The 25,194-nt window shown below is 42.2% G+C and overlaps 1 protein-coding gene across 1 annotated transcript in view; it reads right to left on the reverse strand.

Annotated features, from left to right (window-relative positions):
• PLEKHG3 (pleckstrin homology and RhoGEF domain containing G3) overlaps positions 1 to 25,194 on the reverse strand; it is a 253,659-nt gene that overhangs the window by 57,235 nt on the left and 171,230 nt on the right. The window contains exons 4-6 of the mRNA XM_068253443.1: positions 12,340 to 12,800; positions 8,130 to 8,230; positions 2,441 to 2,510 (exon numbers count right to left, since the gene is read on the reverse strand). Of these exons, the coding sequence (XP_068109544.1) occupies positions 2,441 to 2,510; positions 8,130 to 8,230; positions 12,340 to 12,800 (632 nt within the window). The remainder of the gene's footprint in view (positions 1 to 2,440; positions 2,511 to 8,129; positions 8,231 to 12,339; positions 12,801 to 25,194) is intronic.

Here is a 25,194-nt window from a genome sequence, read left to right on the forward strand (position 1 = left end):
GAGAGCGACTTCTTATCCCTGAGTGAGGACAGGTCTAATCTCCTCACCTGCCTATACAGTGGTTGCCTTTGTGGTAACCCATGTTTGTGAGTATAATTTTCTCCCGATAACCTTTTTTTCATTTATGCTTAACATACTACACTATATTGGGCTCTCGGTTTCTCTACACTTAAACCAATTAAAAATCTCATAGACATAGTGGTATAATTGACAATGATATCCCCAGAGTTAGCATAGGTGCACCTATAGTTATTTTTGAATACCGGTATCAGTTCTCTTCAGGCCCCTTTCAAAGTACACTTGTAATCACCACCAAGTCAGCCATCAATAAAGCTTGTCTTCAATCCAGCCCGTGTGCTTCTATGTACGCCTCTTATTCATAAAATAATACACTCTCATTACAGGCATATGTATGCCTAACCTTTCAGCATTAGCATCCAACAGACGATTGTATATGAACATCCCTTGTGAGTGCGAGCGTTCAGCAAGCTCCAGCAGTTAGCGCTATTTGCAATCTTCCGGTCATTACCGGTACTCACGTGTCCCTGATAGGACTTCACAGGGGCCGTTGTTGCTTCAAACAATCTGTTTCCTCCAGACGCAGTCACTTTAAAAGGTCGCGCTGTTTGCGGCGTCCAGGTACAGGAAGAGAGCGGAGGCACGGGCGGATCAGCGTGATGGCGTCAGGACACGTGAAGTCCTATCAGGGACACGTGAGTACCGGTAATGACCGGAAGATTGCAAATAGCGCTAACTGCTGGAGCTTGATGAACGCTCGCACTCACAAGGGATGTTCAAAAAAGTGCAAATAGCGCTAACTGCTGGAGCTTGCTGAACGCTCACACTCACAAGGGGTGAGTTGTGCTTTTGCCTCTATCAGCCGCTTGCAACTATACTTCTAATTATCTAAGAGATGTTCATATACAATCGTCTGTTGGATGCTGAAAGGTTAGGCATACATATGCCTGTAATGAGAGCGTATTCTTTTATGAATAAGAGGCATACATAGAAGCACACAGGCTGGATTGAAGACAAGCTTTATTGATGGCTGACATAGTGGTGATTACAAGTGTACTTTGAAAGGGGCCTGCGAGAGAACTGATACCAGTATTCAAAAATAACTATAGGTGCACCTATACTAGCTCTGGGAATATCCTTGTCAATTATACTACTAGGTCTATGAGATTTTTAATTGGTTTTAAGTGTATGTCTTAGCTGTGAATTTGATAGATAAATAAAGGATTTATACTTTGTTACCTAGGCTCCCTATAAATTTGTTTATTGTTTGGAATTATAATAATAATAATCCGAACATTTGTATAGCACTTTTCTCCCGTTGGACTCAAAGCGCTCAAGAGCTTCAGCCACTAGGACGCGCTCAAGAGGCCACCCTGCAGTGTAAGGGAGTCTTGCCTTGAACTCCTTACTGAATAGGTACTTGACCTAGCCAGGATTCGAACCCTGGTCTCCCATGTCAAAGGCAGAGCCCTTAACCAGTACACTATCCAGCCACCATTGCTTCTATAGGTGAGACGGTTGTCATATAAGTAGTTGATATCCTGCATAATTTTGTATGACCTTAAAGAGGAGCTGTTAGGTATAAGGTCTCAGAGGAAAAAAAACACATCAGTAGCTAAATATTGGCTGTACTTGCATTACATATGCATTTCACTGTCCACGTTTGGATTTCACTGAATTTTTATATAGTATATGCAGAGATTGATGCTCCTGACAGCTCATGGCAGGTTCCATGTTTGTCTGTCTCCTATGAAGCCAATTGTGCCGTCATGTCCTGCCTGCTTCCTGATGATTCGACTCACAAAAAAGATCCTAATGGACAACACTACTGTGCAGTGAATATTAATTAGCCATGTGGCTAGGAACAATAGCGGACTCATGCAGTATACTCTGCCCTGTGATTTTTCAGTGCTGTGAGCTGGACTGCAATACCAGCTGCTGTAACAAGAGCCTGTAACTTCTCACTAGCAGCTGAGGGGAGGACCCAAGGTGGGGAGAAGCAGCCCCAGAATGCTTTGCAGAAGTTATGCGGCCTCTCGTCCTTTTAAGAGCTTGGGAATAACAGCCTTGCTGTTCAGCACACATCAAAAGTAAGGGAGATTTTTAACTTCAGTATTGCCTTTTTGGCTTCCTTCTAAACTGTTTAACACAGGAGAATAGAGGTTTAAATTAGCTTTTGCAGCCTGACAGTTACTCTTTAAGTATTTTGAAGATAAGATGAGAAAACATCTATGAGAAAACTCAGGAGAAAAGTTAATTGAATTATTGCCTCAGAGTTAGTTTCTGCTAACACACATTTTGCTGAGGGGTCACAAACTGCTTCCCTTCACTCACATTATAAAGACGTCAGAAACACATTAGAAGGCAATGAACCATGTTTATACACAAGAAGTTCAGATAAAAACGCTAACTTCTCACTGACCTTTTCCACAAAGCAGTTGGCCACAGCCACAGGGTCATCGCTGCAACTCTCCAGCTCCTGGAGGAGTTCACTGAATAGACAAGAAAACAATACAAGATGATAATAAGACAAGGTCAAAGGAGATCATTATTCCAACATCACATATGCAAAGGTTACACTGAAACCAAGGGTGACCATAACCAGTAGATTAAAATCCAACCATGTTATACAAAATGAAAGATTGTTAGCATGTCTGCATTGTCTAAATAAGGTCTTATGTGCAACTCTTTCATTGGTCACCAGTCAGTATTTCAAGCATGGCTGAAAATATTGTTTTGTATCCATTTTTCATGCAACAATTGTTCATTATTGAAAGCTGGTAATGGGATATGGTAGATCACAGACTAGTAACTGTAATTTGTTCAGCTAAGTGATTTACTAGGTAGCACATGTACAAAGTCTCAGCATGAGTAAGGGGTAATATGAAAGCCTTAGTACTGCAACAATGATAGTAGTCTTTCAAAATATAAATGACACTGCCTCGACATTGGTCTCTATTGGCTCAAATAATTATTCTGTGACCAAGGCAACGGACACTGTGAGATCAGGAAGCTCTATGGGAAACAATGAAAATGGGCTCACAGCTCACCTGGTAATTTGGGCACAAACATGAACCACAATGTAATTACCAACTATGGCAATGCCAGAATGGTAATGTGGTAGCTGGGTGCACAATTTCAGCTATACAGCCAAACTCCATGTTGGAGCCTGTGGTCCATACCCGAATCATGGACACAGCCACCGCTGAGCACGGTGGGGATTGTGTGCAGAATCTGTTGTAGCAAATGCCGGGGCAGAGCGGAATTACAGACACAGCCTTGTTAAGCACGACTGTAGCAGATGCCGGGGCAGGGGGGAATCACGGACACAGCCACTGCTGAGCACGATGGGCTTGTGTGCCAAATCTGTTTTTAGCAGATGCCGAGGCAGGGTGGATGCAGACAAGGAAAATGACTGCAAGTAGCACTCCTGGGGGGGGGGGGGGGTAGTGTGAGATTTAGGTTACACAACAGTATATTAGAATATCCATATAATTACCAATATTCTATCGGGAATTGGGGATAGTAGAATATCTGTAAAATTACCAATGCAATATCCTACTATCAGCTAGGCCTGAACGATTTTAGGAAAAAATTGAATTGAGCGATTTCTGTCTGAAATTGCAATTTTGATTCACGATTTCCTTCAAATGAAATCAATCTTTGTTCCCCCTCTGTGCCTATTTGTTCTCTCTCTGCCTCCCTGTCTCTCTTTGTGCCTCCTTTGCCTCTTTATGCCTCCTCTGGATCTCTCTCTTGACTCCTTTGTGTCTCTGTGCCCGCTCTGTTTCTCTCTGTGCCCCCCCGTGTCTCTTTGTGCCCCCTCTGTGCCTGCTCTGCCTCTGTGCCCCCTCTGTGTCTCTCTTTGTGCCCCCTCTGTGTCTGTCTCTGTGCCTCCTCTGTCTCCCAAACTGCATCAGTTCTGGACATACAGTAGCTTCCAGGACAAGTCTAGCAATGCTCGTCTATCCACTTCGCCTCCTGCAGGCTCTAATGCACAGAATACTTCCTTTATGTCATGTGACATACAGGAACCCGGAGTTTGCCAAGCACACGAGCTGGCAGACGGCGATAGAGGGCGGACAGTGGAAGGTCTTGTACGGAAGGTATGTCCAATACTGCGAGCCGCACGCGACGGGACTATAGGGAAGTTTGAAGCCGCTTCTTCAAACTTCCCCCGTGTGAAAAATGGTGTGATCGCGATAATCGCCGCTTTGACGATTCTGAAATTGTGATATTGGTGATCACGATTTCGGTTTAAATTCGATTTATCTTTCAGGCCTACTATCAGCATTATCATGTTCCAATTTTACCAGGTGCCCCTTTTAGATGTGGGGATCATATTTTAGACTGTACTATTTTGGGAGATGAAAATGTGCAACATTAGGTAGAATGACATTATGAGCTGAAATGATCACAAAAGCAGCTATCAAAATTCTAGTAGCTGTGGGGGCTTTAGTTCACAAAAAGGCTCATGATATGAGTACCAGACATGCAGTAACACACAATACTCATGTATAACAGCACTAAAAAGGCACACAGACAATATATTGTTAAAAAAAAAAAAAAAGCACACAAACTTCAAAGTAAAGAATATATCAGGGAAATAAAATTATATCTGGAAAAGAATAAACAAAGTGGAGGAGGTAGGAGGAAAAAAAAAGCCATCAACTGCAAAGAAGTTCATGCAGCACACAATGAATACAAATAAAAGTATACATGCAGCATATTCTTGCTTCATATTCTTCATTAACCTACCTGCCAAACGCTCACTACTTTGGACATCATGATAAAATATATTAAGGAAAGAATGCAGAAAATGTAAGATTAAGGATCGGTATCTGTAAGCCAATGTCCAAGAAAACCATGCCAATTTACGAGAAATTATGGTACATTTTTATAGCATTGACATCTTACAAAGTGCTTTGCAGAGCCGCTCAGAAGAGCTCATAATCAAGTCTTTACCATTGTCACATATGGTGCTCTCATATCTCTACTAGAGGGTAAAGATAAAATGCAAAATAACATTTGGTGACCCACTATGTATATAGAACCATTATAAAATTCACAACAAGATGGCTGAAAGAGACATTCAGTGTTTGTTATTGCCATAGTGTCCCTCAACCATGCAGTGCTTAGTGCTCACTAGCGGAAGTCAGTGAGATGCTAACAATTCCAAGGATATGCAAATATGCTAATTTTATGCAAACATCGCTATTGAAGATGTTGATGCTATATAAGCCAATAAAATTTTAATTGGTTTACTTGGCAAAACTGTATTTCAAGAGTCTTCCTTTAAAATGTACCTGAGACGAAAGGAAATAAAAGTCTTATACATTCCTGGGGCTTCCTCCAGCCCCCTTCAGGCTGCTCAGTCCCTCGCCGGCCTCCCCAGCAATTCAGTCCGGTTCCAACTCCGCAATGCAGTATGGTAATCCCAGCCGCACACATTTCCCCATTGCTCTCCTGCGGCCGGGAGCATTCTGCTGCGGCTCTGAACTCTCTTGGGGGCATGTATGGCCAGGCCCCACATGCGCGGTATGCCCCAAATGACGGAATTGCCAGACTGAATTGCAGAGAATCTAGAAGGCGGAGGAGGACATCGAAGGACCGAGCAGCCTGAAGGGCGCTGAAGGAAGCCCCAGGAATGTATAAATCTGTTATTTCCCTTCGTCTCAGGTTTACTTTAATTATAAAAAGGGCAAGCTACAGACATCCAGTTATCGAGTAGCCCTTTCAGTTCCTGGAATCCTCACAATGGCATGAATATACCAAAGGCACAATATGAGAGTCTAAAATGAATGTTAGAGTTACTGTAAAGTGGATCCATGCATATGAATCGACCATTAGGGTCATTTTAAACTAGAGACCTAAAGCGACTGAGTACCATTTATTTTTAAAGAGAGCCCAGGTAGGCTCATAAAATGAGGAAAAAAAAAAAAAGGCTACTTGATCCAGGGAGCTGAGCGGATCAAGTAGCCTCAAAAACCACCACAATGGGCAGAGAGCATGCCTCTGTGTCCCACCTGCCCCCTTAAAAACCACCCCGGGTTCTATTTAAAATGAACCTCCCCATAAGGGGGTTTATAACTGTGTGTACCATTTGGGGTGCATCACTGCTTACCTACAGGTTGCCAAGTAATGGTGCCCCCCCCCCCCCCCCCCCCAAAAAAAACAACAACAACAAACAAACAACATCATTATTAACCTCCCTTGTGGGGAAGTTTATTCAAATGGATGGTAGACAGACAGACCTGACTACATGCCCTTTTGACTGACACGTGGTAAATCATATAAAGCATTATAAATACATAAACGGTTGCCTCCCAAGGGATTTTTATTACAATATAGTAATATTTACAAATAGCACACTTTGTCTTAAGCGAAGACCATATAATTAAAATTATAATTATACACACCATATAATTAAAAGATCCAATTTTTCAGCAATTCAATAAATGATCGGTTGTCCCGAAAAATCGAGTTTTCCTTGTTTTCAATAGATAAATCCGATCGATTTTCCGTTTTTTTTTTATTCCCCAATTTTGCAGATTGGACATGTTGGAAATTTCTGACCAACTTTATTAAGAATTGTATGGTGTGTGATGGATTGTCAATTACTTGATGTACAGTTCCAATCATTTTTTTCTGAGCGTTCAATAATTTTATTCATGATTGGGGAAAAATGTAACATTGGTATATGGTACATTGGTCATATTTTTGAATTGTTACAATCAAGCAATAAAAATTGATTGCTAGTAACAATAGCAGCAGCCAGAGAGGCTATTGTTTGAATAAGTTAAAAACAGGTTTGGAAGAATATTATTAAAAAAAAATTAATAGCACGGGTGGAAGACAAGATGGAGAAGTTCTATAAAATCTGATCCCGTCTCATGAATTACCTCCTGGGACAGGAAAGGAGCTCCTAGATTAAAGAACTCCAGGCCAGGACACCTGCCTATAAAGCACAGAGACTCCCTAGCAAACAAAAACAGAGCTCAGGTCATTTTAAGCCTTATACAAACTTTAGATTACTGTTGCCTGGCAGGGATCGGGATACAATATCTCAAGCAACAGTCTGTGGCAGAGGCTGTACCAACATGCTAGGGTTGAGTTCTGTCACTCTAGAGAGGCAGGGGGATGATTGTGCAGCGCACAACAGGGGTGAGGTGTCTGGCTAGATCATCTGGCATGCCAAATCTCTCACTGATAAACAGTGTCACTGACACACACACTAGATCAGTGGTCCTCAAACTAAGGCCCGCAGGCCGAACGTGGCCCCGAGGCTTTTTTACCGGACCCCACACACAAAATGTATTACTTATAGATGCGGTCAGCTACCTCTTTAAATATTGGTTGTCCGCATATGGAATAGCAGTGCTCGCACCATCCTTTCACATAGAAGCCAAAAAGCAGTAATTCGCTGGTTTCCATTCAAATGCCACATCAGGAGACACTGCTGTCCAATTGGACTGCAGATTGTCACCTGGGTATGCTTCACTGTCTTGTTAAAAGACTTCTACATCATTTTATGTATACTCAGGCCTCCCAGCAGTCTGAAGTAGGTTGACCCGGCCCTCGACCCAAAACGTTTGGGGACCCCTGCACTAGATTCTTGCCCCAGGCGGTCTTTACCAGCCACTTCTGCCGAGTTTAATCTAACTTGTACTAGAGCTTTAAATAAGCTCAGGGGACAGGGGTACATATGCTGGATTCTCTGCTCAGAAGGCCCCCCCAACAGCCGCATTGGCCAAATTTCATCTAAGGTGTATACGAGGATTAACGGTAAACAGACTAAATATGCATAAAACAGACTCTTTAGGTTGACTCTCCTACTTCTGGTTTATCGCTGCGGTCAGGGGCTGCCATACACACGCTGGATTACTGGCAGACATGGCCATTATCAGTAGGCTTTAATTGAGCATGTTTAGATGGGGCATTGCCTCCCCAGAATAACAATGAATGGCAAGAGAGTTATATTGTAATCAATAGAAAACAAACATTCCTTACAGATTTGGTTACACGCAGAATACAGAAAAGCCAAGATAATGATTAATACGGCTAATTTCCTGTGCTGAGCAGAGAGATAGATGGAAGGAAAAAGGCTTCACCTGTTCAGTTCATAAATATCCTCTATATTTCCAAAGAGAGCGCTGACTTGTTCTGGGTTCATCGGCAGCTCTTGTTTGTCTATGATGGCTCCCAGATAATCCTACAGGGAAAAAGAGGGAAAGGCACTTAAGTTTCACATATTAATCATGTCCGATGCCTTTTATTGCCTCATTACTGCTTTAGCAGCGCACAGCTCCTCGGGTCATCTGTTTTTATTACAGGAATAAACACAATATCTTATCGTGGTGGAGCAATATGCCGTAAATCAAATTCACAAACTTTGTTTTCTTCACTAAATGTAGTTTAAAAAAAGACTGAAAAAGCAGATTGTTGCCGTGACAAAACAGGTGGAGATAAATTGCTTCATACAACTACGGAATCGCTGAAACTGCTCATTTGTAACAAACACGCACATAAAATGTCATCTCTACTGTGTACTTGTGTGTAAGGGGCACTACAGCGAAAAACTGTAGAATTAAAAAGAAGTGCAAGCATATACAAGTAAGAAGTACATTTTTTCCAGAGTAAAATGAGCCATACATTACTTTTCTCCTATGTTTCTGTCACGCACAGTAGGTTGTAGCAATCTGACAAAAGTGACAGGTTTTGGACTAGTCCATCTCTTCATAGGGGATTCTCAGCAAGGCTTTTATTCTTTATAAAAAGATATTCCCTAAAAAGGATTTATACAAAGATGCTGGCCAGCTTCCCTGCTCGCTATGCAGTTTTTTTGGCAGTTGGACAGAGCAACTGCCATTCACTAAGTGCTTTTGAAAATAAATATATCCCTGAGAATCCCCTATAGAGAGATGGACTAGTCCAAAACCTGTCACTTCTGTCAGATTCCTACTACCTACTGTAAGTGACAGCAACATTGGAGAAAAGTAATGTATGGCTCATTTTTATCAGGCTGGGGCGTGATGAGATAACAGACACAGGAAATAATAATACAGTAATAAGGTCTAGACCGGTCAATTACTTGTGCACAAGTATAATTTTGAGGTACCAAGTCGCAAAGCTAAGTCGTAGTCAAATACAGGCAAAGTCAGTAACGGGTATCAGATCTCAGTCGTATTGCAAGGATTAGACAGGAGCAGAGTCAGGAACAGGTCGAGTCGGTAACGGGAATCAGATGGCAAACGTACAGAAGGACTAGACTAGAGCAAGGTCAAAAGGCAGGCAGAAGGTCGGTACACAGATAAATATACAGTAAATACATTTCAATACTATCAGGAGGATATTACGAAGGAATATTACAAATACAGCCATCAATGATCAGAACAGCAAAGACTGACTACTAGAGTACAGGCTAGCTAGGCCAAGAACCAGCGAACTGATTAGTATCAAGGCCGGTGAGCAACTGACTCACTTGGCCTAATAAACCAGAGAGGGAATGAGTCAGGCCAGCCCTTAGGAGGACGAGTCTAATCAGAGCCTGTAAAGGCCGCTCTGACTCGCGCGTGTGCGACTATGCGAACTGCGCGCGCCCTGACTGTCAGCCGGAGAGACGCCGGGGATGCCGTCCGGAGCTGACGGCGCCGCAGACTCTCCCCGCAAGCAAGTCCCGCCAGAGACGCCACTGGAATTGTCACGGGACCCGCCAGGATGAGGTAAGCGCGTTACAATTTTACTCTGGAAAAAATGTACTTGTTTATGTTTGCACAAATTTTAAATTTTACAGTTTTTCACTGTAGTGCCCCTTTAAGAAGGTGAAAAGGATGCTAATTGAAAGTCAGAAAATAAAACAGCATGATCTGGTGTGGAATGCGCAAACAATGAATCCTGTGCAATTTACGTTTTGCTAGAGGGGTCCAGCAAGCATCTGACTGCCCGCTGGAGACAAAGACACAGGACAGCAACTACATTCTCACACTATAATCCTTTGACAGGATTCCGGTGCAGAGCCTGCTTCTACAGAGATTCCTACAGGATGTGATGCATGAACATCACTTTTGGTTGAGTCCGATCCAGTCACAAGGCCTCATCTTTAGGCTTCACAGGACACATTTACAACAATAGCTTTTAGAAGACACTTAAAAGATACGTTGCCACCAGGACTTGCAGCAAACCTGTACCATTGTAAGAAGTCTCTGTATGATGCAGATACTTCCAGATCCATCTATGAGCCCACCATCCCACCACTGCTGCTGCACAGTCCCTCACAACATACGAGAAGAGGGTCCCAGACAGCGGCAATGGGGTTGAAGACGACATAAGTGTCCCGCTTCTTTGTGGAGCAGGTGGGTTTGTCAATGCTACAGGGTTTCCTTTAAAGTGTACACAAGGTGGATTTAAAGAAACTTTATCGATTAACATGTTTTTTTTCAATTAAGATAGGAAATGTTTGGGAAGTGCTGCTAAGTACTGGTGTATACATTTCACTGCTTATCTATTTGTTTACTGTTATATAGTTCCTTTCACATTTTTCTGCCTGCAGTCTGCTGAAATTCTGATGGCAGACTCAGCCATGAGCGGAGGGGGGAAATTCCCTCACAGTTTGTTAACTCTGTGTGCAAAGAGCTCAGTCAGAGACAGGCAGAGATTTATCTCACAGAGAGCAGAGGAAATGTATCTTATGTGCAACATAAACATTTGTAATACTGTAGTGTGTGAAACCGGATACCTGTTTTCAAATCTGCTTCAATATTACAGGGTTCTTAGCATGTCAGACTGCAGAGATTCATACCTCTGCAAATGAGACATTCCAAATGTAGCTAAAATCTACACACAATGAATTTAAGCTTTTGCCTCTGATATTCAACATGAATAGTTAACATGAAATGTTAACAGAGCTACTTAGACATTATTTGAACTTTGTCATTTTAGAACACTTGGGCATTGATAATATTCCTTTAATATAACAAATGGGACACAGAGACACGCTCAGTGACCTATCTCTGTGTCCTCTCTGCACTGCTCTCTGTCATTGTCTCCTCCAGCAGAATTTACAGACAAGCAGCTCGTTGGTTGCTAGAAACAGTAAGGGGCATCCTTTGCAGGAAAGCAAATCCTACAACAGTTTCTGTTGGCACAAAGCAGATACTTTTTCCCTTCCTCAACCTTTTGCAACACATTTTTTCCACACGCAGGAATTGCAAGTCAGATCCTGGTCATGCAGGGGCTGCATACGCTGCAGCAGGATAACCACTCCCATGTCAGCAGAAGCTGACCGTGATACAAGGTAGGCTTTGCACATGGGAAATCTTTAGCTGTGACTGGGGGAAAAATTACAGACATGTCTATGTAATCAAGTTGTTAAAATACGGTACTTGAAATATAGGAATATGATTTGTTAAGGATTTTTCAGGTGCAAATATGAAGCACTGCCTATATCAATGTAATTGAACAGTGTTAGTACTGCAGCAGAGAGAAATGTAAGTGCCATGCATTGAGGTTAAGGCTCCTTTCACACTATGAAGAGAACACTGTAATGCAATTATTCTTCAATCGCACCACAATATTTCAGAAAAATTGCATCACACCTTAACAGTGCGGTGGGGCCCTACAGTGAGGCATGAAAGTATGCCTCCCTTTAAGTGTAAAGGCACATGTTGTTCTGCAAACACACTGCATCCACTGAGTTATCCCAATGGAACTGGTCGTATCACACAGCGATAAGTGTGATAACCCCATAAGGACTTCACTGCATTTGCATCACAGCAATTTTATCCATTGCGAAGTGACGCAACAGACGTGTGAAAGGATCCATAACCGCCCACTTATGTTGCATGATTTGACAAGGTATAAGGAAAAGTGAAGCTACTCTACCTTATTGTGCCCATACACGGTACAATTTATTCCCATTTATTTTATCAAAACGATAGAAGAGTGAAAGTCGAAAATAATACTTTTTTATTGAGAAAAACTAACAATTATTACATTTTTTTCAATAAAAATCTTATCCGACAAGTTGAAAAAATCTAGGTGATGGTTTGTATATGGTATGGAAGGTTGTATAAGAAAATCCTATAAAAGTTAAATCAACTTTTTCTTCATACAGATAGATTTTCTCGTATTTTCAGAAAAATGGAACGTTTATTTATGGTACCTCGTAAAGAAATTATAAAAACTATTCGACAAAATTGAATCAATTGAATTTCTCTGATTGAAAAAAAAATGGAACCATGTATGGGCACCAGTGGTTCTATACTGCTGAAACCAGTTAAAAGCACAAACAACAAACCAATTTGTACGCTGACAGTTACCTACCTCTACAATGCTGCGCAGATGCTGGACATATATTCTCTCAGTGTCTATTATTTCCAATACCACACGCTCCACATAAGTGAGTTTGTGTGAGATCCCGCTAACTTTGTTCCCAAATGGAGAGAGCGATCTAGAGCCCATGCGGCTGCGGCGGTTCACGCTGTTGTTATTTGGAGTACGGGAGTTTTTCAGTCCACTTTGTATGTAAGTGGCCTGAACAGTCTGTGCAGGAGAAGACATTAGCTCCATGTCTGGACCAGTTGCTCGGTTACCCAGCTGCTCCTCTTCTGCTCCTCTGCCGGCGAGGTTTTCATAGAGATCACGGTCTTCCTGGAGTGAACCAGAAGATACTGCAGAGAGGACACTTAGGGGCCGGTCCGAATCATAAAAGTCTGTAGAGAATGAGGCAGAGCTGGGAAATTTTTCATTGCTGCTGGAAGATCCTGATGACAGCCGGGGAGATTCTACCAAAAGTAAAACAAGATGGACACAAAATGAGACCAATACCTTAAAATTTCACAAATTTACATTATATGATTACAGTTACACCAATGACAGTAAATCAACAAATGGTAATTCTATACTTTGTTCAGTAAGGGCTGGTTTACACTGGGGGACAGGTGTACTTGCCAGCCATTGGCAAAGTGCAAGCGCAGTGACTTCATATGGATGCGATTTTTATAAAATCGCAAACACGGTGCATGCAGCATTTTTGTAGAGCTCAGAATGCCATTCTCGTTCCTTAAACGAAATTGCAAAGAACAGTTACAGAAAAATTGTACTGCAATATCACAGGCGATTGCAACTGCGTTTTGTGATGCAAGTGTGGACCAGCCTTCTGTCCCTTTAGGGCACTTTCACGCTAAGATGTTGCGTTTGATGTGACATTAAGGTCGCATAACGTGCCCCTAACGCAACGCATGTTAGCTTTGAAGTTGGACATTACATTGCACTGCATTATGCGTCTCTTGATGCGTACTTTTTGACGCATACGGATCGAACGAAAACGGCGCATGCGGCACATAAAAAAACAAAAACAAAACACATTACTGAGCATGTGCAAACAGTCTAACGCAGCCAAATACGAGTATAACGCACAGCATGCTGCACTTTCATTTACCGTGCTGCATTATACTCCAACGCAACGTGGGCACTGTGAACAGCCCATTGATTTATCATTGCTGTGAGTTGGGCTGCGTTACAGGCTGCTGTAACGTGGGACTTTAACGTCCCACTGTGAAAGCAGCCTTAAGCACTGATTACCAAGAACACATCAGCAATTTATGTAGAACTAATACGTGTGGCCCTAGTTTACGAACGCTGCTAAGGCAAGTTTAAGTAGGCCACTTACTGCCAATTTTGATTAACCACTTGACACCTGAGGCATTTTTCCTCTTGTGGACCAGAGCAATTTTCACCTGTCAGCGCTCCTCCCTTTCTTTTACCAATAACTTAATCACTACTAATCACAGCGTAATGATCTATATCTTGTTTTTCTTGCCACCAATTAGGCTTTCTTTGGGAGGTACAGTATGCCAAGAATTATTTTATCCTAAATGCATTTTAACATGAATAATAAGAAAAAAAAATTATAAAATGCATTATTTTTCCGTTTTTGACCATTATAGTGTTAAAATAAAAGATTCTACTGTGGATAAAAGCCACACATTTTATGTGCCCTTTTGTCCCGGTTATTGCAACGTTCAAAAAATTTCCCTAGTACAATGTATGGCGCCAATATTTCATTTGGAAATAAAGGTGCATTTTTTCAATTTTGCGTCCATCACTAATTACAAGCCCATAAATTAAAAATTAATAGTAATATACTGCCTTGACATAAATTTTTAAAAAGTTCAGTCCCTAAGGTAACTACTTATATTTTTTTTTTTTTTGATGTAATTTTTTTCCCCCCCTTTTATAAATAAAAAAAAAGTTTGGGTATTATGAGAGGGTGTGGGAGGGAAATAGTTAATTATATCAGTCAGTGTGGGGATTTTTATTAAATAAAAAGCAATTTTAGTGCAATATACTATTTGGCCACAAGATGTCCTCAGTCGTCATTTCCGATTCACGTACGTAAGCACGTGAATCGGAAGCAATCCGTGGCTGTGTAACACAGGAAGATACAATGAATGCCGGCGTCTCGTAGACGCTGGTATTCATTGAATCGGGGACTTAGATTTATGAATGGGACCTGCGGTCCCATTCATTAACTTCCCCTCTAAGCGGCGGTAACGGCGGTGCGCGCGCACGCGCGAACGGGAGCGAGCGGCGGCTGCATGCCGCTGCAGACTTGTTTTCACGGCCCTGCTGCATCCTGTCTTTTTTAAAGGGCCGTGAATATACTGCACGGCATGCAGCAAGTAGTTAAGGCAATTCCAAAGTTGAGCAGAATTTGCATTATATTTGTATGCAGGTCAGAATTGTAGACATACATCAGGCGACTTTGCAGTCAATTGACTATCCAATTTGATTATAATTGGATAAATATTGGTGCCAAGTGCATGCCTGACCAACAATGCAACCAATTTCAGTCCAAAATTGGTCGCATAAATCGGTCAGACATGCAGCAAGTTGTCGGGTGCGCAGTGGTAATGGCGAGCGATGTTGGGATGAGCAACGAAACCCCACCACTGTTCCCCTAGTGTATAAATGTGCGTGCGCATGGCACACTGGCGAGTGACATCACGCCACGCTGACGGCGTGTAAGCGGCTATGGAAGAGCGGCGGATTCAGAAGACACACGGGCACCGTGACACAGGACAGGTAATGTATAAAAATTCACACACATTTACACATTAAGGGAACAACGGTGAGGTGGCAGACTTGTCAGATTCCCGAGAGTTTTCAGCATGAAATTGATCAGGAATCAGCCTGTGGTGAATGGGCAGCCGACAGATCCCTCTCTAATCAGATTCTATCAGAGAGAGATTTGTCACTTGGTCGAATCTGCCCATCATCGCTAGATGTATGGCTACCTTAAGAGGAATAAAAGAAAATTCCTGAAAATGGGCTTACCGTTCTGTTTTTCTCAGCAGAAACCATTTGGGATAACAGTACACAAAGTCTAAGCAAAGAGGAGCAGTCAATCCTGAAGAGCATCTACTAAACAAAGATTAATCATGTACAACAGATTTTTCCTGGCTGCGGAATACATAAAGCTTCAAGAACACTGCTGTGGAATGAACAAGAACTAACCTCATGACTTTCATTTCAAGCAGCACAGAAGCTCCTGAATACAGAGAATGGAGGCCTCAGAATATTAAGCAGAACACCATTTCTTGTGCCCAAATCCCTATTTGGCTGTTGCGTAAGGCAACTATTTCCTCAGACCAATACACATGGTCTTCTCATACCTGTCCTCTAGCACAGAGCATTAACATAAGAGATGCACAATGTGGACCAGACAGTGAGGATTAGGAGGATGTAAACTTTATTGCTACTTAGCATCTCATATGGTGATCGGTTTTCTTTGTGATGTAGATGAGACACAGTTGGAGATCGCTTTACAATTAGTATTTGATGGATTTGTCATGTTGCCTACTGTATTTGGTTGATCATTAATGGAAAAAGGAAGACTGGCTAATTCTGGCTACACAGATGCGATTTTTCCTAAACTGCCGCCTGAAATGGTCTGTAAAGAAGGAGGTTCAAAGAGTGTGCGTAACTTAGTATTTATAAAAGAAAGAAAATCCATGCAGATCTTACAGTCAGGACCGGATTTCTAGATAGGCCCGGACCTTTGGCGCCTACAGTCCAAAGTGGCACCTGGACATAAACTAGAGGTTGCTACATATGAGACAAAAAAAAAAACTGAAAAGGGGAAGCTTTAAGGGAGCTGTACATGAAAGAGAGAGGCTGCAGTGCTTGGATGTTACACATAGACAAGGGGGCTACACATTGAAGGGGAACCACAATTACTTGGCCTAAGGGTGGTAAAAGTGTAAATCTGGCCTTGCTATATAATAGCAAATAAATCTACATAGGCAGTTCTGAATTTAATTAGCAAACAACCTGGATCATAAAGCAGCTTCTGGTAGGCAGGGCTAGAAGAGGTATAATGCACTTGCCTATTGCTGTCACTTAAAGATTCAGCCAAGTTCAGTCTAGTGTGTCTAGTGCTGAGCTGGTGCACCAGTGACTTTCCAGTTCCATGAATAATCTCTCTGGATCCACCCCTTGGTAATGTTCACTTTTTAACCCAGGCATTACATGATTGGCTCTTATTGTTACAGGTTGCATCATTGCTAAAAATAGGATTGGTACAGAACGCACCATCTGTGAAGATGTGACCGCACTACAAGGAAGATAAATATATGTAGAAATCTGATACTTTCTAAGTGGCCTATCGAATAATACAAAACTTACCTAACCTGAATCTGTGTTGCAAATAAATCTCTAATCAAAGCATAAAGCAGGTGGTGCTTTCCAAAACAGGAAACTGCTCTCTGAAGCCAGCCAGCTTCTTTGGGGAAAGCAGTAATGAATGCTGTACACAAAACTGTACATGCTAATTCCCATTCAAAGAAGTCCATTGTTGGTGAATTTGCCCAGGGCACTTGGAGGTGTCATCTGTTGGAAAAAGAAGGGGCACTGTCCTTCCTGCCAGGAAGCAACAAGCAGCCTGATGGGACTCTAAGCTGGGACTTGACAGCTATGGAATGACTTATCTTCCTACCTAAAGAGGCACTGAAGCCTGGAACAAGTGTCCATAGGATACAATGAACTGAGCAGAGCCTGCAGAAAGACAGAGATTTTCCTTGAAGAATGAGACAGAAGTGGAGCAAGCCAGAATATCCCTGGAGCCAGAAGGCACTTCCTAGTAGCAAAGTTACATGGTCTTGCACAAACAGCTACTTCAAGCAAGCATGTAATGAAAATAAACGGATGAGATGAACTATTGTACCTCTAGTTCTACTCCTGAAAAGGACTTTCCTGGAATCCAAGAGTTTTATCTTGTATTTAAACCTTTAACTGTCTCAGGTACATTATGGCAGTTTAAGGATTTTCAGCTCCCACACAGACAATTCTTGATCTACATAACATTTGTATCTGTTCCCTGCACACCATCACCCCTCCCACTTTCCCCACAATAACAGTTGTATCACTCTGTATAGAACTCGTCTGAGGGGCAGAGTCTTGATCTCTTTGGGCAACAAGCACTTTGTGTGAATACGCACCTGATGGGCCCTTTTCCACTAGCAATGCCAGCATTCGCACTAAACGCTAGCGATTGCGATTCAGCAAAAGTCCAAAATTTCCCGGCGATTTCCGATCACGATTTTGCTGTGCTATGCACTGCATAGCAAAATCGCGGCAAAAATCGTTCCGCAGCGCAATCACGATTTAGTAAAAAATAAATTGCGGTAGTGGAAATTACCTACCACAATTCCTATGTTATTTAGCAAACCGTAGCGATTTTAAAATCACTAGCGATTTGCGATTCAGCAATCGCAAACGCTCTAGTGGAAAAGGGCCCCTTATGCTACAGTTTATTTATATACAGCTGTAATGCACACAATCTCCTCCTCTGCTTAAGGTACACAAAATACAATTTAATGGCAGATTTACCTGCCACATCGATTATTTCCAACATGTCCGATCTAGATTTTGATCAAGTTTTTTTTTTAATCTTTTTTTGATAATTTTTTTCAATAAATTTTCATTCAGTTCTATGACAATCGGAAAAACGACTAAAAAAATCGAAAATTGTAAAAAAAAAAAAAAACGAAATTCAGATCAGACAAATAATCGATCTGACAGGTAAATCTGCCAGAAAATTGTATGGTGTGTAATTAGCATAATTCCTGACAACATTCGAACAGACAAGTTGGCCAGCTGACAGAAGAAAGTTTAAACTTTAGTAGCTGGTAACTTTCAAAGCTCGATTGTCCAATCTGATGTAGTCCAGTGGCTACAGTCGATCATATCAAAAGCCTCTTATGGTTTTCCAAATTCCATCTAATAGAGAATCTCACACCTGTACTAATTTACAAAAATAATAAATACTGAAGGGTCCTTTTACACTTAATGCGTTAGTACGCGTTTTTCCATAGCAATGCATTGTGAAAAACAGGGCTGTGGAGTCGGTACAAAAATCTTCCGACTCCAACTTCCACTCCGACTCCGGGTACCCAAAATTGCTCAGATTCCGACTTCTCACCTCCGACTCCTCAGTCTAATACTTGACAGGGCTGTGGATTTTGTACAAAAATCATGCGACTCCCGACTCAGACTCCTCAGTTTCTGAAACCACGACTCCGACTCAGACTCCGGGTGCCCAAAATTGCCCCGACCCCGGCTCCTTGACTCCAACTCCGACTCCACAGCCCTGGTGAAAAAGGTTTCAGTTAAAACGCATATAGGCTTCAATTCATCAAAGGGTGTTCGATAACAAAATCCCAGTCCTTAAAATACCACATTCGGTATTTTACACTTCACTGTGCTAATTCATCAATATTTTCCCATGTGTGGTAGAGGTTTGTTAAGTTACCGAAGTACTACGGCTTCAGTTCATCAAAGGCTGTCCGATAACAGCAGAGTGGTGCAGAGCAGCTTGGAATGTCCCTGTGTTGTTACAAGCTGATAACAATAGAAGGCATCCAGACATCCCTTTACATGTAAACGTGTTATATTTACTGTTACTTATACTGCCTCTGCTGCTCTGAATCTGTCCATCAGTCTTTCTTAACATTTTACTTATTTGCCACAAAGTAGATAAACTTCCTGGAGACATTACAAATGCCATGCTTGGTGATTTCACCACTTGCATCTTTGCATATTTAAACAGGGACTCAAAGGGTTACACCACGGTTCTCTCTGCTCACTGCCTGGGGGGTCTGGAAGCTTGTGTGGAGAAGCCTGTGACCTATCAGCACCTATCAGTGGCACTTGCAGGAGAACAGGGGCTGTTTCTATTGGCTGCCTGCTCCTGCTAATCATGAAAACATTCACACAGAAGGCTTTCGAAGCCTGTAAGGACAGGGGAGAGCTGGAGATAATCACCGAATGTGTTAGCGAATGTGGTAACCTTGATGAATTAACATTTACTGACATTTGCTGACATGTGTTGAGCACAAGTCGGTAATTTATCTCATTGCTCTGTCATTTCAGCTTCTCATTCAGTAACAGCTTTGATGAATTAACATTTTCTTAAGTGCTCCGTTAAGTCGGCTGTTTTCAGCATTACCGAATGCGGTAATGCTTGATGAATTGAAGCCATAGTGGTAACTGAGCCATAGGAAAGCATGGGCATTACTTTGAAAATGTGTTTTCTTTCAGATATAACTGAGAGCAACTGATTAAGTGTAAAAGGGTCATAAGGTACCAATTCTATATAAAGCTGTGTGATAAAGTTACCCAAATCACGTATACATTCTTTTTCCAACGATTTACTAGCTAAATGTGACCACTGCTTGGAAAGGTCATCCCACAACCCCGGCAACAGGGGCCTCCATAGTAACACCATTCCAGCAATCTCACATCTAACATTATGCACTCCCAAGCTGTTTGTACAGGTCAAATAAAGCCTGATTTACACTAAAAGGGGTAGCCCCCCCCCCCCCTTAAAGTGCCAAACTCTTCAGTACAGCTTAAAGCATTTAAGGCAAACATTTTCTTAGCTGGCTTACTTGCTTTTCATGCAAGTATAGGACACAGCCATTCTCAAGTGTTCCCAAAAGTGTGTATGACAGCCTACTGCTGATTACTTTATTTGTCCAGGTCTGCAAATAGGGAAGATCCACCATTATGCTCGGTACACACCATACAAAATTTCTGGCAGATTGATTTTCTCCAACATGTCCGATCTAAACTTCGATCAGGTAAATCTGCCAGAAAATTGTATAGCGTGTACCTTGCATTAGATAGATCCCTATCTGACTGAAACTGATCAGAGAGCTCACTCTCTATTACCTGCCCATACACTGCACACAGATCTCCAATAGATTTCAGCAAGTAATTGTCTTGATTTCTTCTGGGGGTCCGGGAGGGGCAACAGAGGTCCAGACTATGTGCTTTGTTACCCAAGGTTTGCTTTAAGAGGAGGCAATGGGTGCATGGATGTTTGGGGGGCGGGGGGGGGGGGGGGAAATCACTGCAAGCCTGCCTCTTCCTGACTGAAGATTTTTAAAGGCCAACTGTAGGGAGAGAAATATGGAGGATGCCATATGCATTTCCTTTCAAGCAATACCAGTTGCCTGGCAGCCCTGCTGATCTATTTTGTTTCAGTAGTGTCCGAATCAAACCAGAAACAAGTATGCAGCTAATCTTCTCAGATCTGACAATGTCAAAAACACCTGATCTGCTGCATGCTTGTTCAGGGTCTAGGGCTAAAAGTGTTCAAGGCAGATGATCAGTAGGGCAGCCAGGCAACTTGTATTGCGTAAAAGGAAATTAATATGGCAACCTCCGTATCCCTCTCAATTCAGTTGTCCTTTAAGCCAAAATTAACCATTTTTCAAGACATGATTAAGGGGGAAGAGAGGAGCACACAGCACACAGAGGTATATGAATCCAGCAAACATTCCTCTATGCTTACCTTAGTTAGCTTTGCCTCAGGTCAGCTTTGACCTCATGCTTTAAATCACAAAGAAATGTGCAGTACTGATTAAAGGACAACGGAGGTGACATGTGAGATGATGAGATAGACATGGGTGTGTACAGTGCCAAGCACGCAAATAACTTTTTTTCTTCCTCTGCCTGAAAAAGTTAATCAGGTATGCAAGTGACAGTTTCTGTCAGGGTCGGACCGGGTCACACTATAGCATAACCCTTACCGATAAGTAATTACAGCCATAAAACACTTTCCTGTCATTAAATGGCTTCTGTGAGCAGAAAAGAGATAAAAGGGTCAATGATTCATAGATCTGAGCTCTGGCGTACTTCAGTGAAGGTGTCATTGAGCGAAGACAATGAAACAGTAAAAACGAAATTTAAATATAGAAATAAACTGAGACGTCTATATAAAAAAAAAAAAAGTCATTTTTAGGAGAAGGAGGATACAACGGTTTTTCTCATCAGTTTATTTTCACCTTGGATGTCCTTTAATGTTTAGACCAACTTACTTACAAAAATGGCAAAAAAAAAAAGACCCTCAGTGTAGATGGGTTGACTGGAAGATGTGAAATCTTAGCTCTCACTAGCAGCGTCGACTCGGGACCCATCCAGGCAGTAAGGGCTCATTTCCACTATCGCGAATTCGCATGCGTTTTTCGCATGCAAATTCACATAGCAATACATGTGTATGGGACTGTTTCCACTTGTCAGGATTACTTTGCATTTTTCTGTGCAGAAAAAATTCGCATGGCAGAGCCATCAGAATTCGCATACCGCATACCGCTATGCGAATCGCATACAATGTATTTAATAGGAAATTCGCATGAGGTTTGGGTATGCGAATTTTCATGCGAATTTGCATCGAAACAATGGAAAAGCACACCAGCACTGCCATGGTTAAATTCGCATACATAGTCATCCATGCGAATTCGCATGAAAGTTCGCATGGACCCGCATGCGAATTTCGCATCCGCGTGCAAATTTTTACCGCGGCAATTCGCACCGCACAAGTGGAAATGCAGCCTTACTGTCCGAGTACGTCAGTCTGCTGGGGAATGTAAACAGCAGTGGGATGAGCCAATGCTCTTTACATAATGGCTATAGAAGGCCACTATAGGCTCTTCTGTATTACTCTAAGAAAATGAATCATCTGCTTTTTCATGGAAATATGCATTTTATAATCACAGCTCAGCTTGTGATAGGTTTAGACAAGAAACAGATGGCTCACATTTCAACTAGAAAGATATCACATTGAGATATGCTTCCTCATGAAGACCCACAACTGTTGCCACAGTAAGCATTATACGTGGATAATGGACTAATCACTTACGTAGGCTCTCCATCCACAATTTGTAAATTTTATAGTACACTATAACATGAGATCACTACAATGGCCCTTCCCCACTACAAACATTTTGGCTTTGATCACAAATTTTAATAGTGTGGGCAGCAAGCAAAGGGGTGGTCTATGGAATCCACTGGGGACCAACTCACTGCATGTAGTATTTCCACAACACTATGCACACGTTTAGCCCATAATGCACTGCACACACGCTAGATGGTTCTTGGCTGAGGTGGCCGGTCATGGATGCCCCTGCTAAAAATCTAGTGTGTGTACAGTAAACCCTAACCCCCCCTCCCCCTGACGTGTCAGAGAGAGGTCAGCCAGGAGAGTCGTCTTGGCTGAGCACAGTGAGAGGGCACCTTCTCCTTCTGTGTTCCTTCTCTGTTGTGCAGTGCAACAATGACCTTTCTTGTCCCTTTATAGCAATAGCATTCTAACATGCCCTTTATAGCAATAGCATTCTAACATGTAGACAAGACAAATAACATTTATATTGCGCTTTTCTCCTGGCGGACTCAAAGCGCCAAAGCTGCAGCCACTAGGACGTGCTCTATAGGCAGTAGCAGTGTTAGGGAGACTTGCCTAAGGTCTCCTACTGAATAGGTGCTGGCTTACTGAACAGGCAGAGCCGAGATTCGAACCCAGGTCTCCTGTGTCAGAGGCAGAGCCCTTAACCATTACGCCACTGTACAGAACTCAGCCCACACACTGGACTCCCTTTGGGTCACGGTCCTTGTATGTGTGTACGTTGATTAAGATTTCTATACCCACACCCCTTTGCAGAAAATACAGCACATGTCTAAAACCTCAAAGGACCTCCCTAACACTGCTACTGCCTATAGAGTGCACCCTAGTGGCAGCAGCTCCGGGGCTTTGAATCCGCTAGGAGAAAACGCAATATAAATGCAATTTGTCTCGTCAGACTGAAGGTGCGTACACACATGCGACTATCGTCGTTTGAAACGATCGTTCCCCGATTGTTTCAAACGACAATCGTTTTAAAAAAAGCAGCCAACGACCATTAAGTTTAACAACAGACAAGCTAGATCGTTAAAAACGAACGATCTAGCTTGGCGGATTTTTGCCAATGACGATCGTTTGCAAAAGTAGTACATCGTTGTAAACGGTCGTTCGTACTAGGCTTGACATGCGCATTTCACTATTTCTCCATGGAACTTTTCATTTTTATGCGCAAGCGCAATAGTTGCTTTCTGTGATGTAACGTTCGTTCTAACGATCAGATCGTTACACACTTTTAAAAACTAACTTTACTTAGGTCATTATTTCAGCAATTAAAAGTTCGTTCGTCGTCGCATGTCCAACGATACACAGAAATCTACCAGTAGGTTTTGGGTTGGGGGGGGGGGGGGGGGAATTAGATTATTTGAAGAAAGTACAAACCAATAAAGGGACACATATAAATGCAAATAGTATCCTATGTGAGAACTGGGAACAGAACCTGAAAACTTAGAACTGAAAGTCAAGACTATCAAACACTTAATCAGCTTGTCAGTTATAACATTTTTTACTATTTTAAACTGCAAGCAAGATTTAATAGCCTGACCACTCTTGTGTCCATCTGTATCTTTGTGCCAGGTGAGCACAGGAGACTTCTGGTTGGAAACTAGGTCTCTTCTATGCACATCTCAGTTCCAGGATATAGGCAACCTACAGGCAGCACTCTGACGCTGTGGATAGAACGCTCACCATGAAGCACTACAGTCCCAGGATAAAAACTTGGCCCCAGCACTATTAGCATAGAGTTTGTAGGTTTCCCCACTGTTTGCAACAGTTTCCTGCCACAGCCCAAAAACATATTGAAAATTATACTACGATTATGCTGGGGATTGAATAATAAGCTCCTTTGAAGGACAGTTACTGACAAGGCAAGACAACAGACTCTGTAAAAGTGCTATATAGAGCACAACACTATGTAAATACATACTAATAATCACAAAGATGTTACAGTACTGTATATAGAATGAACTTAACTTTGGCATGTCTGTCTGCTACCTGGCAATACAGTACATAAAGTCATTATCACTGTGCTGAGTACCTGGTCATTTGTCTATCACTACCTCCAGAACGTAGGTGGGTTGTACATACAATGGCAGGCTGTGTGTGTACATAGTCCTTTCATGCAGTATCACCTCAGCACGTGTCTCCCCCCCCCCCCCCTCCCACTTCAATGAGCTGCTTCTCTCTCATGTCCCACAGCGTGAGCTGCAGTGCAAATCTCTCAGTGTGGGCACACTGCCCTATTCATTACATCATCGCCAGCAGCTTACAATACTTCCAGCTGATGTCATCCCTGCAAACTCAAAATCTAATTCCGAATCTGCAAAAGCCAAGCGCACCTTTTAGTTAATTAGCTGTAGAGGCGGCGTTTTAATAACTAGCATCAGCATTTCAGGTGCACATTAATTAAAATAGACAACCATGTAGTAAGAATACACACACTGCATTTTTGCACATTTCAGGTTTTCCTTCATGTTACCCCAAGTTTGATACATATCTTCTACTATATCAAGTTTTGTTTTTTGTAAATCCCTGCAGATATTGCGATAAGTTATTTGCGAAGACGAGAAGGACTGGTGACATTCTGCACAATGCAAAGCACCGCACAGTACAGTGTCAAATCCTGGTAGTGCACAGAACTGTATTCTGAATTAATTTAGAACAGGTTTTCCGGATTACTAATGTTTTCCAAAGATCTTACCAAGTCAAGTTTTAAAAACAGTACAGGCAGGACGAGATCAACCGCGCTATGCCAATGCACACAAGAGTAAAGCTGGATCCTGGGGAGAAAAATAAGCCAAGCAGGCTAACACCCGCCTCCTATTAATGATGTCAGCATAAATTAACATCCAACTCCACACACAGAGCTAAACAGAACTGCCCACAGGAAGAGTAAGTAGAGTGCTCCAATGTTCACATTTTGTGTCAAGTGAGCCACC

Source organism: Hyperolius riggenbachi, chromosome 9 (assembly GCF_040937935.1).
Source record: "Hyperolius riggenbachi isolate aHypRig1 chromosome 9, aHypRig1.pri, whole genome shotgun sequence".
NCBI classification, from domain to species: Eukaryota; Metazoa; Chordata; class Amphibia; order Anura; family Hyperoliidae; genus Hyperolius; species Hyperolius riggenbachi.